This window comes from Syzygium oleosum, unplaced genomic scaffold (assembly GCF_021117445.2).
Source record: "Syzygium oleosum isolate NSW1041296 unplaced genomic scaffold, Sole_v2.1 Sole_v2.02, whole genome shotgun sequence".
Taxonomy (NCBI): domain Eukaryota; kingdom Viridiplantae; phylum Streptophyta; class Magnoliopsida; order Myrtales; family Myrtaceae; genus Syzygium; species Syzygium oleosum.
The window spans coordinates 16,775,260-16,792,271 of record NW_026607486.1 but is presented as its reverse complement, the minus strand read 5'-3'; the positions used below and the strand labels follow the sequence as shown (position 1 = coordinate 16,792,271).

General features: G+C 41.0%; 1 protein-coding gene across 2 annotated transcripts; it reads right to left on the bottom strand.

Annotated features, from left to right (window-relative positions):
- Positions 1-2,960: 2,960 nt before the first annotated feature.
- LOC115670902 (ACT domain-containing protein ACR4-like) lies at positions 2,961-6,878 on the bottom strand. 2 transcript variants are annotated; one of them, XM_030592306.2, is made up of 8 exons: positions 6,341-6,878; positions 5,589-5,661; positions 5,438-5,483; positions 5,235-5,349; positions 5,064-5,131; positions 4,363-4,953; positions 4,172-4,276; positions 2,961-3,626 (listed from the first exon to the last, which is right to left on the bottom strand). In XM_030592306.2, the coding sequence occupies exons 1-8, from the start codon at positions 6,342-6,344 to the stop codon at positions 3,285-3,287; spliced, it is 1,344 nt and encodes a 447-aa protein (XP_030448166.1). In that variant the 5' UTR covers positions 6,345-6,878; the 3' UTR covers positions 2,961-3,284. The 2 variants fall into 2 exon arrangements, with proteins under 2 accessions (XP_030448166.1, XP_056164910.1); XM_056308935.1 differs by lacking the exon at positions 6,341-6,878 and adding an exon at positions 5,833-6,287.
- Positions 6,879-17,012: the final 10,134 nt, after the last annotated feature.

The window sequence follows — 17,012 nt, the reverse complement described above, 5'->3', positions numbered from 1 at the left end:
GCAGCAGGAGACTCCTAAATGACGGAATTGTTGTGTCTGATTCAGGTTATGATCACATTCTCCGGCGACTGACCAGAACACCAAGAACTGGCAGGATTGAACATACAATCAATCAAGACCAGTTTTCGTGATCCGTTGGTCTATGAATACTGCGTGTGCGAAGGCTTATCCCATCCGCTAAAGTGGGCAACAGGACTCTTCAACACTGGAAATTTCCTGATCTACAGGTTTGGGGAAGAAAGTTTGTGCTAAAAATTGCAAGGTTTCAACAATGGAAAAGGAAAACCAAGATCAAATTTCAATCGATGGTCCTCTTATCGGACTGCCATGAACCTGAAGCTGTCTTCAGGAATTTGATGTCCTAGATCGCAAAGGTCTATATTTGCTAGTTGAATGGTAGTGAAGTGTACACCAAAGAGAATTTACACAGCAATACAGGACCATTTCCATGGAGATCACCGGGAACCCTTTTCACATTTTACCGGCTCAATTCGATGAGATCTTGTCGCATTATCCTGGGAAGCGCGTGCGGCCACATTACTCATCAGGGAAGGCATCACGAGAGGCGATAGCAGAGGGATTGGATCTTTATTCTGATAAAACGAAGACGACGAAGAGGAGGAAGACATCGACAAACTTAAGCCACATCCCATTTCACTGGATTCAGCCCTCTGCTCGAGCAAAATCTGCGGCTTCAGTGGCAGAGGACACGGAGCTTTCTGCCGCAACCGGCTCATAGGCCTCCTGCAGGCGTAGACATCCTTGTGAACGCACATTTGGAAGCCCGGAAACTCGGAAACTGAGTCCTCAACATTGCTTCCTCGATCTGATATCATTTGGTAATAAAGTCAGTTCACTTTTCCAAGCTTGAGTGAGGGACTCTCAGAGTCTCAGCAATAGATGCTCTATATGGACCAGACGGTGAGGACTAATCGGCATTCGAGAAAGTGGCATGTCCACCGCGCAGATATAGAGGATCGAATCATTGTACGACGGCACAGCATCCTTAAAAAATAGAGGAGAAAATCAGTGAATGGTGATGGTGATGGGCTTGGCTTTCAGTGAGCCATTCATGTGGGGGGAGTGTTGCTTGCTTTTGCTCTAAGGAACAATGAATTGTTTTTCTTGGGCTGCTTCATGTGACAGAAGAATCAACGGCAACTTTTTTCTTTTATAAATTTTGTGTTGTTTTCAGTGACTGATTGAAGATGCAGAAGAGGCACATGAGTGCCATTTGAATATATTAGTTGTTCTGGCTCTGACATTTGCTTCATTGACTTTGAGACAAATTGACAGACTCCTTAGGGTGTGGACTGATAGTGGGCATTATCTTATTCAACTTGGGCAAGCTCATTAGTTGCTGTACATTCTACACAGGTTGAACCGATGCTGTGTTCATTAGTATAATCATTCGAGTCGGTTTTGACCGGTCAAACCCCGTAGATTCTGCAATGACTTTCTTGCCAACCGAGTTCATCCGATGGCAATCACAGCACAAGCAAGAAGCAAGCATTAACCCTAGCAAGAAAAATTACAAGAGTTGACTGTTCAACAGCAGTCTTAATTCAAAGCTCATTTTCTGCATCATATCCCTCTCCTAGTCTTAACGTGTGTGTGTGTTCCTTTCGTTTTGATTTCGGTATCCCTAGCCACCGGTGTGAGGCGAAATTAGGAGGCTATTTCCAGAAACTAGAGCATTGAGCAAGGGCAAGGGTAAAATTCGATTAACTCGGGATCATTAGACGTGGCTTCGGATAATCCTGAGACGCCATTTGGAATTGCGGAATACAAACGGCGGCCCACATGGCGAAACCCCGTTGCAGCAGTTACACGGGACAGATCATGATTGTGCCAATCAGTCTCTGTTGAGAACATATATGTGAGGATGAGAGTCAGCATTCGTCTCTCTCTACTTCACGCCCAACTCTGAAATACATGGTCGAAAAGGCTGTTCAAATCGCTTTCTCGTTTGGAATTTGAAAGGATTTTAGTAGGACCATTTTGAGCTGTCCTGGGAAAGAGATGGGTGGACACTGGACTAACTACTTATCCAACTAACAGTTTGGTTGCACCAATAATCATAAACCCTAATTGAACCGTCACATTTGTCATATGTATAAAATTGAAGTGGATCTATCATGTGATCTATGGCCCGAGAAAAAGCAAAAAGCGAGAAATGATAACATGAATAAAGTTTGAAGTACTCCCAGTTTCTCGTTTCCCAAACTGCCGCATTCTGCAGGGACCACGAAAATCATCAACTGATAATAAAACACTCCTTCAAATGGCCAAGCCATCTAATTATCTTTATCTCTCTTAAGCATGCCTAGGAAAAGGAAGCTATAAGAACCTCACAGAAATGAACCATCAGTTTGCGCGAGATCGACGTATCCAAAAGTTTGGTATGTCTATTTATTCGGTACCGTGTCAAGTCGCCCTACTTTGTAAGCGTTAATGTCAAACAGCCATGCCCAAAGGTGGGACTGCCTTGGTATCCACGGAATAAGATTTTAAATGGCCGCCTCTATCATATAGAGATGTTAGACACCCCATCCGAATCTAACTGCGGATGGAACACCCAACTCTCGGTGTTACAGCACATATCCAGCCACGTATATTGCCTGTTGATCGACTAGTCATAGCAAATTGGAAAATTTCAAGGTTGGTAGATTCACCTAACTGCAAAAATCTGTCTGATGTGAATGGCCAACTTTAACGAACAATCCACCTGAGCTGTTTTCTGCAGTATTTTAGTATATGCGATGATAAGAAAAGTTCGCTCAAATCCAATAAACAAAGGACACACCGTGAAATGGTTGACCACAACTCTCCCATTTACCAAACTTAAAAATGGATCTTAAATTTTCAACTGATGCAGAAACTATCTGCACCCTCACCATAGAAGAGTGCCTTGTGAGACACAAACTCTCTCTAACAGCCCCAACGGAGATGAAGGAAAATTATAGAGCGCAAAGAATGATTATATACAATGGTTAGGCGAAAATCCTTACACAAATCGGGTCTCTTTCGTCACTTTTGTGGTTCCAATGTGAGGTTGGTTCCACGGTAAACAAATAAAGATCAGGTAGGTGACCGGGAAACATTTACACGGCCTCACGCTTTTCTAATGGCTAACCCTTCTTCCTCCTTCAAGAAAATGGCTCTTCCTAACATCAGTACTTGCATCCTACTTAAAAGAAATATCCCGTAACGATATTTTCCAGGGGGATTCCAGAAAACTGGCTAATCATGTACATGAGAAGATAAGCTAACCGTGAGTTTTGTCAAGAGTACGACCTAACTAAACCGAAGTTGACGAAGGATCTCGACTTGAAGAGACCACCAAAGAGGAACCTAGTGGGAGATTCCTGAACAACGGGCTTCGACTCTTCGGAACTTCCTTTGACATGAAGTATGGTCTGGCCAATGGTTTGGCGAATGGATTCGATTGTCTTGGGGTCCACGGGGTATCCCGATGCGTCTTGCACATAAAATGTATTTACTGCTTTTCCGTCTTTGGTGGTGACTTCCGCTCTAGTCACGGTGAGGCTGTTTTCTCTGAAGATGCGAGTGACATTAGCAAGCAGCCCGACTCTGTCAGTCGTGCACAATTCTAACTTCAAGCCCTGCATTGATGCAAAAACTCACTGTCAAAAAAACGCCGCAAATCCAAATGATCAAATAATAAAGAAAGCAGAAAATTGTCTTAAGGTGTTCTGGAATCTTGGCATACAATACTCTTGAGAACATGTTCCCTTCAAAATCAGGGCATGACATCTATTCAAACACGTGAGAACACAACAAAAGTCTGAGAATAACACATTAACAGACTTTTGTCTGTTTCAGGGCGCCAGAGAAAGGCAATGGGTCTTATACAAGAACTCTCAATAAGATAGTAAAGGACTCTCCCCGTTCATGAATTTTAAATGTAGGCAAGTACAGAAAATCAAATAATACATGTATATCATCACTTCAATAAAAGTTCACCAAAGAGATCAACCATGCTAGATGCATCCTTTGGTATCTAAATAAGTCTTCGAATTAAAATAAAGTGAAGACTATAAAACAGGAAGAACATATGAAATTTTACAAATAGAATGGCTTCAGTTCATCGTCTCATACGCACCATTAACCAAAAGCAGTAATAATATATTCACTAGATTCCCCTAACCTCAGATGCCCTTCTCTCAATAGCGGCTTCAAGACAATGCATCAATCTATCCCTTTCTGCGTCTGAATTCACAGGGGATCCATCCAGGTGCCTGATATAGTACTCCTGCTCAATTGACCAACAATGTCATTAAGAAAACACTCTAATCGCAGTCCATGTGCCATGAAATCATTCACTACAAAAACACATACCTGATAAGCTTCCGGCCCCTCCGCATCGATGTTCGCATGAAACACAACATACTGCATGTCAGTCAACGTACAAACGGTGTCGAACAGAAGCTTCGGCCGATCTTTGCTCCGAATAGTGACAACCGAGTAGTCTTTGTCGTACCAATTAACAACCTCTACATTAGGCCTTTGCTTCTCATCCAACACGTCATCATCAGTTCGTTCATAATCCCGATCGGCAAACATCATCTGGTGAAGCCTTCTTGCAGTGAGAGTGACCCCGTGCGAGACCACAGTCTTCGCTCCCCGGGATTTGTTGCTTCCCTTGAGGACATTGCACAGCAGTTCCTTGATTCTAGTTAGCCTCTCCGGGTCGGTAATAGCCGACCCAGTTTCCTCGTCCGTGACATGCATTACTGCAGCCGCGCGCATGTTGTGGGTCCACACCTCAGCGCTCACCACATTGCACTTGAGATGGGTGAGGACGGCGCTCACTTCAGATAGGAGGCCCGGTCGGTCACATCCAGTCAACTCAATGGCAGTGTGGTCATCCGAGGGCTTAACCCCGACCGATCTTAAGGAGGAAGTGAAACATGAGTCTGGCCCGAGAACCTAAAGATGAAACGGTAAAACTTTGAGCAGAGAGTTCAAGGAGCAGAAGAAAGAGCAAGATAAGAAAACCAATGGGAAAGGACTAATTGATAGTGCTGACTAAAACTTACCTTCTTAATATAATCAAGGATCTCATCATCCATAATTTTGTTTCCATCTTGATCGGTAACATTAAAGACTGGTCAGGGTAAAATAAGGACAGTTAGGGTGTTGCTTCTCGGAGCCATGAATTGATGAACTGCTCTATCAAGATAAGCCATGGGAAATATGCAAAGGCCTACCGTCCATAAACCATCCACCATCAGAGGAAATGTATGCTTTGGTAATGATAAGGTCGAGATCAGTGAGGACTTGTACAACTTCCAGCAGTATTCCAGGTCTGTTTGCACTATCAACCTGCATCATGAACAGATAAGGTGCCAAACAGTTAGAAAAAAGACAACTTTGTTAAAGAAAAAAAGGAGAGAACAAAAAGAAGCCATGCCTGTATTACTGTTGCATTCTTGCAAGTCTCATTGTCAATCACAACTCTGCAAAAACAGAGCACATAAATGGAACGAAATCATGAATACCTAGTTGCCTTACATATAAGCAAAATCAAATTAAGAGATATGAGAGAGAAGGAAACTGCAAACCTGGGTGGATTCATTCTCCGGATAAGTTTCTCATATTCATCATCCATGGCAGGTGAAAAGCTCGAGCTGATGTCTATAGAAGCAGAAAAGGCAAGAATGAAGGAAGGAAATTCCAAATTTACTTCCTCAGGTGAAGCTGATGCTCATGAATGGAAAGAACCAATCGAGTCAAGCGAAAAAAAAAATAGGCAGCTGACTAGAATCCCGCAACACCAATCAGAGAAAAGATACCGAGGAATCAGACCCTTTTGTGGACTTCCCACAAACATTGCAGAAGAAAAGGGGCATTCGCAGAAAGGTCCTTGAAGAAGACTAGGGGGGGGGGTGTTTAATAAGACAGGCCAATCAGCAACACCTCCAAAGTCTAGAGAAAATTATTACATACAAATCGTTACCAAACCCACTCCCCTCAACGAACATCCGCAAAACGAAATGACCAAATAAAGCAGAGATTCTTTCGCATAACAGAGATGCAGGACGTCCGAAAGATTCCTAAAAAAAGACTCCAAATCCAAGGCGGAGAGAGCTAAATCTGGCGTTCGACACCGTAAATCCCAAACGGTTCATCACGTTAGTCGACAAAGCAATGGAACAATGACCAAGGACAGAAGACAATGCCACCATGACCAAAAGGATCAACCGACCAAACGAAAGGAAGGCAGGCCCCGAAATCCCGAGACACCCCATCGAAAGCTACAACAGAGCACGAGAAACGCAAAGGGACTCGCGGAATGAAGAAGACAGGGACGTACCCATTTCAGTTTTTTCGAGGATTCCTTCGTGATCTGCTCGCTCCCGAGTCCCTTCCTCGGTTCTCTCGATATAAGAAAAAGAAAGATTGGAGGGGAGGGGGAGGAGGAGGAGGATTCGTGCTAGCAACAACTATTACACCAAACTCTGAACTGCGCGTGTACATATATACACACGGACCAAGAAGACATCTTCAACCAGCTCTCCCCCCCTCTCACTGCCCACGAAGGAAGGAAATAAAATACTCTTTATCGCGATCACGTATTCCCTCCTGTATTCCCCCCCCGGCAATACCATACACCCTCAACGAGACGAAACGAACACGACCCCCCAGAAACAAAGAAAAGGAAATCTCCCACCACGTCAGAACCAACCCCGACATCATACTCCCAAAAACCTGCGACTCCCGTAAAAGTACCCACAACCCATCTCTCTCTCTCTCTCCCCTTCGGCGTGATGCGTGGCTGGTTTCAGTTTCGCTCTCGATGGGCATGTTCCAGTACTTAAAGAGCAAGTTCCTAAAACACGAGAGAGAGAGAGAGAGAGAGAGAGAGAGAATCTGAATCTGACTCTGACTGTGACTCTAAACGGCGCCGCTGGACCTAAATTTCCTTTCCTTTCGAAAGCTGCTTTTGGGTTTTGGTTCGGTTTGGCTTGGCTTTGTCAAGAAAAACGGAGAATCTTCACGTGCTGGAGCAAAAAGTAAAAGAAAACGACGCGTGGACAGCAGGAGCGGCACCAGTGAAATAAAAATCTCACCAAGGTTTGCGGAGATGACCGAACCATAATACCAATTTTTAGACCCCTAAGGGAAGGGAGTCTCCTCCTCACTTCACCGAGTAACGCGCTCCGGTCGGTATCGATCTCCGGCGGCGCCCCGGCCGGCGTCACGGGTCAATTACCAGGTCGGACTGCCGGTTGCGACGTTCGCTTTCGGTAATAACCGTCGTCGTTCCAATCCGGCTTATGCTCAGGTCTGTTTCGTCTCGCTCGCTCTATCGATATCAAATCATTAATCGTAAGTTGAATTACGTGCTCTTTGTGACGAGGGAATTATGTAATTTCTGTGACGATAATGCCGATTATAATTGTTTTGACAAGATTATGTATAATGTGACTAGTAAATAAACTATCAAATAGTAAGCACGTAATTGATGCAATACCAATTAAGTTGTCTTGATAATACATTATTTGTATTGTTTTAGAAGTTATTTATAGTATCATAATGGGCATAACATCAGTCGCTTACTGTAAGGTACAATCATCTAAACTTTCATCATTGAATATTATATTTGATATTCTCGTAATTACTAAATTGTTTTAATTGATGCTCAAATAGTTATACAATTGTAATTTGTTATGTGATTAAAATATTTATTTCAATATAGTCACGTATTTTATGATAAAATGTGAATAATAATCATAAATTATATCTTAAATAATAGATATATATAATCATAATATCATGATAACAAGTATGGGATGTTATATTCATGTTTGTTTATCAAAGTGATAATCATATATCTTTCGATATAATTATTTGTTATGTGTTTGGCTTTCAATTACAATCATCAATAAGTTTGAAATATACTTATAATATATACGAAGTACTAAACTAGAGAATCACGATTAACTGTTAAAATATAATTATTATATTGTCCGTAATTCTAATTTTAGGGGCACTTTGGGATTTTGGCTATCCTTTCTAATCATATATGCCATTCACGAAACCAAAATGTTACATTACTTATATCAAATACCATAATAATCGTTATAGCTCAATTACTTTATAGCATGATAGTTATTACATTACAGCCTCGTTCCATTGCTGCAATCAATCGGGTTACAAATGTAATCGGACACGTCTAATTAATGTCTAATTGTCGACGAATCATTGAATCTCAACTTACGATGGTTAATTAATTCCTCGCGATATCATTACCGATATTAATAGTAACGAAGTTCGTTATCTTTCTCGCCTCGTTGAAACGCATTTAGTGTGTAACTCACGAGTACTTTCCATCCGACAAAATAAAAATCGAAACCTAATTTGCAACATTTGATATCACACGGGTCCATTACCTGTGAACTACGGAAAGTAGATCAAAGATCTGAACATGTCATTTTTAGATATATATATAGGACATGACTCAAATAGAAAAGTTTCTCACAAGATGTTTCTTAATATCGACGAACATTTAAAGTAAGGTTAATACAATGAAAAACCTCAAACTAGTACACCCGTAACAAATTTATCCCAAACTAATTTTTTGACCACAAAAAACCTCAAAGCTAGTATACTTGCGACAAATTTACCATCTGTTAAATTGAATTAATACCACAAAAAACAAAAAATCTAACCACATATGACAAACGGAGCGTAAAACCCCAAATCGATACACTCGCCAACTGTCACGTGTCATCCAGCTCAGAAATTTGACAAAAAAATTTAACGGAAATTAACATAGGGTAAAATCGTCACAAACGTACCGGTTTGAGGTTTTTTGTTGTGAAAAAATTAGTTTTGGATCAATTTATCATAAGTGTACTAATTTAGGGTTTTCTGTGGAATTAACCCTTTCAGGTACGAGACCCGAAAAACAAATTACTTCAAAAAATTTCATAACCTCTTAGCCTATTTATTATGGAAAATTACGAACTCCAACCATTCTAAATTAAAAAGAAAAGAAGAAGAAGACAAATCTATCAATGGCATAGAAATGCATAAAAACATAATTAAGGAGCCCCAATCTCGATGATTTTTTCCTCGTCAAGCACCGCCTCCAGACCCTAAAAGTCAGCGGCCGGCGTTTGAATATTAGCGACGAGCGCCCTCCCACCCATCTCTCCATTGTAAACCCTAAAAACGCAAATAAAAATAATTTGTATCATTTATAGAATATATAAATATAAATGTAAAAATCAGCCCTAGCCGAAGCAGGCAAGAAATCAGGCCTCAAAATTTCGAAGGAGGCGGGGGTCAATCGAAGATTAGTTGGCGTGCGGCGTGGGCGCACCCACGCGTGTCTCACGGGTCGTGCCGGACTCAACTCCCTCCCCCCCCCCCCTACGCGGTCCCCATTGTTTGCCCTAGAATATTAGTGAATCCAACTCGGCATCGCCGTTTTGTAGAAAAAAATTACCCGATCAGTTCCAAAATTATTGTATAGACGCCGATTCAGTCCAGAAATTTTTCAAATTTTTTTTTTTCAATTTAGTCTTAAACCTTTGCGCGAAATTCCTATACAGTCATTTCGGTCAATTTTCGTAAAAAAGTCGCTAACTTTGTGGCTGTCCTACGCAGCACATTGCCACGTTGGTAATTTACGGCGAAAATCCGCCGGAAGGACTATATTGGAATTCCACGTGAAAGTTTGGGACTAAGCTGGCAAAATCGAAAAGTTCGGGGGACTAAATCAACATCCGTATGATAAGTTTGGAATTAATAGGACAATTTTCCCTCTTTCGAAAATTAGCAGACGCGCACCTGGTCTTCGGCAGGCCTTCAGCCCCTTTTGGTTCAGCATTTGAAATAAGCATTGGGGCTCTAAAGTACCTTGGCCAAATGCAAATGGTGTTTAGCAATTTTTTTGGAGCACTTTGGGGAAATGCAATTGCATTTCCAAAGGCCTCTATAAAGTCCCTTAGCCCAAGACAGGCCTGAAGGCACTTTGGCAAGTTGCATTTTCGGAATGCTAGTAGCACTCTTCATGGACTGTTCCTCTTACCCGAGGATCTGATCCGGAGGCCAGCGACAGACGCCTAAAGGGTCGCGTGACCCTGGCCACCGCCGCCTGGGGGTCGCCCTACGTTGGCCGACAGCCATCCAGATCTGACCGCCGACCAACCGCCAACGGTATTTAGCCCAAAATTGCTTTCAAACGTGATTTTAAAATACATGTCAACAGACACTAATTGCATTTCGAAAAACCCATCTAACCCAAAAACCTTTCTATTTTGCCAAAGACATTCGTAGCCAACCCTATGGCTATGGATTGTCTACTAAGCAATGGTGGGGCTCTTCTATGTGGAAATTTCCTCATATTTTGATGTATTGCTTATTGAGTAGATTAAGGTAAGGACTCGCATTAAATAAATCAACAAGTTGGTCCTGCTTGGGGTTGACTGCAGGGGAGCAAGGACAAGAGTTGGACCACCATCCTTCATTTCTTTTTTTCCCTTTTTCACTGACTGTTGTCCTTGGCGACAACTTATATTGATTTTATTTCACCGAGACAAGGGAGGGGAAAAGCAGGAAAACGAAAACCCTTCTCGAAAAGCACCAAAAGTGAATCATCCTGCAGGATCTTTGCACTAGATCTACCTATTCGTCTTACATTAGTAAAGAACTCCCGTGGGTACACATCAAGCTCATGAATCAAGTTCGAACGCACCGATTACGCATCCTACGAGACAGTCGGTAGTCCATTTGGCCACGACAATCTTTCAAATGAGACGCGGGAGCGTAATCGTGATCGTGATCGTGACCGTGACTTACTACCATCTCAAAGGGTTTTTTTTTCCGCTTTCAGTCTGCCGGGTCTATCGGTTCGTCTCATCGCGGTCTGAACGTCACCTCGCGCATCCTCGCCGAGTTGCTGCTCATGAAGTCCACCAAGGTGGGAAATGCTTCCCCTATCGACTCCACCCTTATCCCATGGGAAAGCGAACTTATTCACGGTGCCATTTCTATTCACCTTCCATTACCAAGCATGTGCAGAAAGGTAAGGTGTGAACCGAGCGTGCATTGCATTTTCATTCGAGGGCTCGTGTTGTGGTGGGTGACAGAAGTGACTGGCGTGGCTCGAGATGCTTTTCGTTGGGCACCTGAAACTTTTTCGCTTTGGTATGGCGAGTTGGCAAGCAGAGACCCCCACGCGTTAATGGAGGCAAGGCAACGAAGCATTGTCTTTCGTTGTCGGTGGTGGCGTGTGAAGTGAAGGTGTTGGATTTTCATATTGGGAACAAGGGTTGGTCGTCAACCAAAGTCCTCCGAAACCCTAATCAAGAAAACCAAGAATAGCCAACGAGTCTTGTGGATTAAAACTTGGGAGCTCAAGAAGCATGCCCCCCACACATGCAAATCAACTGCCAAGAAAGGAGGAACATTCGAAACGTTAATAGAGAAATGATGAAGTAACTGTCATTAATCCACTGTGAAATTCATAGCTTATTCTGAGCCACAGAAAAACACGTGACAAATAATTAGAAATTGCCGTCCTTTAAAAACTTGTGACCCACAACATAGCGTTACTTTCGCAGTGACTTAAAAACCGTTATGCTAGCAAAGCTCGTGTTAATATTATATTTAATGAGTCCTAATAAGTGCGATGAGGATACTTATTAACATTTCCTTGCTTTAAATTAATATAGACTGTGTTCGTATCGTGCTACGAGTACCTCGTGTAAGAATAAGTTTCCTCGTTGATGATGTCTATGATAATGCCGGTTTAGGCTAAGTTTAGCTGCTCCTCCCGGATGCTCGTAGGCGGTATTGATTTGTTGACGGCTTTTATTGTATATTTGTTCACTCAATCACACCTTATAATCTCTCTCTCTCTCTCATCTTCATCTTCAACATTTCTCTTCATCTTTTTTTGTATTTTTTTTCTTCTTCTCGAAAGCTGCCACGGGCCATTAAGAATACACTTGAAAATACTTTTTTCTCCATCGATCATTCTATTTATTAAATACAATAAGAGACGGAAGTTCGAGAACGGAAAAAAAAAAAAAATCAATGAACCAACGCTAATCGGTACGATGCGGGTCACGTGGCAAAACTATACCCGGGCCGCAGAGGTCAAGTTAAATACCCCGCGTGCCGATCACACGCGCGAATATTCTCTCAAACTCCGACTTTAACAATGTACGCCGGAAATAGATCCTCCGGAAGTACGTAGGAAGCGCAATCCGGAAGCCTCGGAATCTGCCTCTCTTCGTGTCATCATTTCCCATTTTCAAGGATATTGGTCATCCGACCACGAGATGATCCCGTGGTGGCTTCCTCGTCAGATTCTAAGGTTGGGGACTCTTGTGCGTGGATGACATCCACATTGTGTCTTTGGTCTTAAGGCAAAAGCAGGTGGGTAGATTCACGATTCCAAATCTCTTAAATCGAGTCTATCTTGTAAACCCCATTTCAACATGCCTTGTAAAAAGAGAAAAAAAAAAATCGCCCGGCCGGAATTTTCGATTCCGGCGGCCAATGTTTTAGGTAAAGCTCCACGCTGTTTTTTCAAGACGGCTTTCGCTCTTCACTTGTTTTTGCAAATATGTGTGTGGTCCCGTGCTTTAGCTTTTACTTAGGATGACTAATCTTTATAAATATGCAAATTATTGGCGTGTAATATCAAGTATAGGTTTTTTTTATAATCTTTTCGAAACTTCTAATTAATATTAGGCCCACATTAATTAACTACGCATTGATTCTAATACCATCCAATGCTGGGATTTGCTCGACCTACTTATAAAGGGTCAAAAGAGCTAGAAAAAGCACCGTGCCATATTTCTGTCACGTGTGAAAAAAAATTTAATGGAGGGTTTCAATTTGCTTTTAGGAGAATCCAACTTAGCTAGATTGCATGTGATTTCTAGCTTTTCTTCTGTAGATCATGCCTGGACCATAATCTATATGTATTATCGTGCAAAAAAATTTCCGTAAAGAAGGAAGAGAAAGAAAAAGGGTAACGGCCGATTTGATAATCCAATTGAATACTGAAAATTAAAAAAGTTTTGCAGTTTACGAGATTGAGTTTGCTTCATAACCTTATAGAATTGACTTAAATGAGTCGATAGATTCAAGAATCCACTTAATTCTATTAGTAACGGAAATGTTACTTAATTCGTTCGATAGATAAATAATTGATGTCAATTAGTAATTTAAAAAAAAAAGTATCGATAAAACCTATCGAAAGTGGTCTTCTTTTCTATGTGTGGTAAGAGATTAGTAATATTCGACTATCAATTTTCAATCATCATTAAAAAAAAAGTTTACATCTATTAGCGAAACTTAAAATTCGGTCTTTAAATCTTCAGCACTTAAATTTCAATTTTAACGAACATCCCCCGGCACTCCCATCTCATCGAGGACTCACAAGTCAAACACGCGATACGGTATCTCTTAATACATATCACGCATTTTTTACAAAAGCCCAGCTAACTACCTGCTACCGATGCCGACCCAATCTATTATCGAAATCCTGTTTTTCCCCTCGCATCGATTAGTTAAATTTACTCCCATCCAATGAAGAGGCGGGTCTCGTTAACGGAGTGTTCCGGCAACATTTGTTAACCGTCATCGATAGAGAATCAGCTAACGTTTTTAAATTAGTATCTAGACATCATTAGGGAAGTAACCCAGCCGTTTAAGTTAAAAAGGAGTCAAACGTACTTCTTCCTCCTCCTCCTCCTCCTCCACCTGTCGCCGAATTGGGACTCCCCGAGTCAAAAGGGTCGACTGAACCCCAGTTTTTCAATTATTTCTTCCTTCCTTCTTCTTCCATTTTTTATTTTTTTGGCTGGCTGCAAGCTATTTCTTTATAAAAAAAAAAACAAATGTAGAAAAGCAGAATATCGATTTGATAAAAAATAAATAAACATAATTAATTTTTTTTGTTTTTTGGGGGGTTTTTCGAAACTCGGGCAGGGGTGACTCAGGGTCACGTGACGGGAGCGGCAGACCCGTGAGCAGACCACGCACGTGGATACAGCATGGCGGTCGTGCCCACTGCACATGATAATGTCCATTTTCTTTTCCCCTTTTCCCCTTTTCTCTCTTTTATTTTATTTTTTGCTTTTATTATTCTTGCGCCTGTTTTTCTCCTCCTCTCGGCTCGGCGTTTTGGGCCTTTTGGCGACGAAAGTAAAGGGGCGCTCTTCGCAGCCGCGAAGGGGTGGGGTCGTCCCTTGCCACCTCATCATCGTCCACGTCGGAATGCGATGGCTCCGACGACGACGTCGTCCGATGCCCCCCCCCCCCCGGCCCCACCGCCTCCTCCCTTTTTATTTTTCTTCTTTTTATTAATTTTTCCGGTGTTTTTTTTTTTTTTTAAGGGTCGAGATATTTTCAAGGGTTTTTGATCTGGTGAAATATTTTGTTTGAGGTTGGCCCGCGCTTTTTCAAGGGATATATTTCCTCCTGTAAATATGGCCATCCTCTGTTTTTATTATTTTCCGTTGCTCTTTTTTTTTGGGTCGAAATTATTTTCTTTTCGTTACTTGGCATGCGAATGATGTCGATACTAAAAAATAAAGCTCCATTTATTTCGAGGGGAATGAATTATTTAGAAAATATTTTTCAGAAAATAATCGCTTATATCGCTTGAAATAATCAGTCGATGAAAAAAAATTTCGTCATTAACAGCTATTTATGTCCAAACGTTTTCGCGGATGATGAAAAAAAAATTTCCGTTCATTCATTTTTGCAAGTAATACAAGCGATCACTTTTAAGAACCCGTTTTTCAAATTGAGCGGAGCCTAAAGTAAAATTCAGGTGCTCAAACACCTATTCAAGATTCTATTTGTGCTGGTTTTCTGTAGTCTCCTTTGCTTTCCTCCCGAAAAATCGAAAACGGAAAACAAAATGGAAAAAACGAGAGTAAATGACCGAACATCTTAACAGTTCAATATTTTTCAAGGTTAATTATATTCCATATCAACCGACAGACAAAATTAAATGTTCCATAAAAATTGCCAGCAGAAATTTGAAAGTAGAAGTCGCTCTAAGTCGACCTTAAGTCTAAGTTTTCGAGAAGATTTATTTATATAAAGGATGCACCGTGAAGTAGTAACACGCATTGTAATCAACCAATCGAAAGCGGGATACATATACTCACGGCGTTAAGAATAATCTTTGAAATTATTTTGTAATCATAGGAAACAAATTCAGCCGGTAATCGGACCGAACAACATCAAACGCACCGTTTCGCTTTTCCCACCAAATATTTCAGAAAAATCGATCGCCTGTAATTAGTTGAGCTGGATCGTTTCCTAAGGTTATGTAATTAAACACAACCTCTTTAAACTGTTGCAGCCGTCTTGGAAAGGAGCCGTTTGAACGTGGATCAGCTACGATCAGGGCTCGAAGATACGATGTGCATGTGACAACCAAAGAAGAAGCATTGATGATCTATCTCGGACACTGCTCCCCTTGATAATCTCGATAGATTTGTTTCGTGAAGACGGGACTTTAATCATCGGTCGAGACTCGACGAGGAACCGAAGAAGCATTTTACGCGACAACCAATCTTTCAATACGATCGGTGCTCTTGATTTTGCCCTCGACAGTACTCGATCTCGAATTGTCTCAATCGACATGTCCACGGGGTTCCGTAGAGCGTCGAGAGGATTCGTCAATATCGTTATGCTTTTCACCTAATAGGGTTAGTTCGGTACTTAAAACGAAAGGGTAGGTAGGACATCCAAAGTTAAAATGACTATTGCTTTAAGATTGTATTTTCGTTTAGGCAAGAGTGATGGGCACCATAAAAAAAGACAAAGTGAATGAATAGATCAATATTAAGGCTTGTAATGAGAAGCATTTTACAAAGTAAAAAATTTGACGTGGCAAGAATATTTTATTTTTTTTATCGATTATTTTGGATTTACTGTAATATTTACGGTCACTGTATATACAAACCATAACAAGATAACACTTTAGTCTTAAAGTGATACCAAAATAATTATTTTTAGGTGCAATCGTCCTCCTTGTAAAATATATACCCACTAAATTTTTCATCGTTCTTTATTTCAATACATTTTAATTTATATTCACGCCGTCCGATGGTAAAACAAGACGAACACTTCGAAGTGCGTAAAGACTTCTTGGCAATTCGCTATTTGGTATGTAAAGATTTTTAGGCTCATCTTGGTCCCAAAATGCCTAATTTGACCCAATGCCTACCAATTTGAATCAAAATAATAAAAAAAAAACCCGCAAATTTCTCCAATCAGACAGACGGTTGTTTGAGGTACCAACGCCAACTACCATGAAAATGTTTAGACATAAATTGTTATCGATAACGAAAGCGTTTTTTTCATCGACTAATTATTTCAAGGGTTAATACCACGGACAACCCCAAACCGGTACACTTGTAACAAATTTTACTCTAAACTGATTTTTTGACCACCAAAAACTCCAAATTATGACAAATGTACCCTCAAACTTAATTTTTGACAACAAAATTATCACGGCATATCAGTTTGGGATTTTCGGTGGTAAAAAAATTAATTTAAGATAAATTTATTACGCGTGTACTAGTTTTGGATTTTACATGGCATTGATCTAAAATGAAAAACCCGCAAATTTCTCCGATCAGACGGTTGTTCGAGGTACAGATCCCAACCGCCATGGAATTATTATTTCGCCTTTTAAAAAATCTCATTTTTTTTTTGGTCAGAAAAAAAATCTCAGTTTAGTGGGCGGAACTTTGGAGAACTCAAAAGAGCCCCTTCGTTCAAAAGACCGGATCTTCTTCCTTTTTTTTTTTTTTTGAAGCAAGGTCGGGGATACATACTCGAAGTCCGTCGAATCTTCAGCGAAAGAAGATCAAGTATCATATATTTCGAACTCTTGATTGAAAAAGAAAAAAAAACAAATCACGAGATGATCGAAGCGCGTACGAATCAAGAAGAGAGAAAAAACTCTACGCATTTGTTACGGACCGTAATTCTCC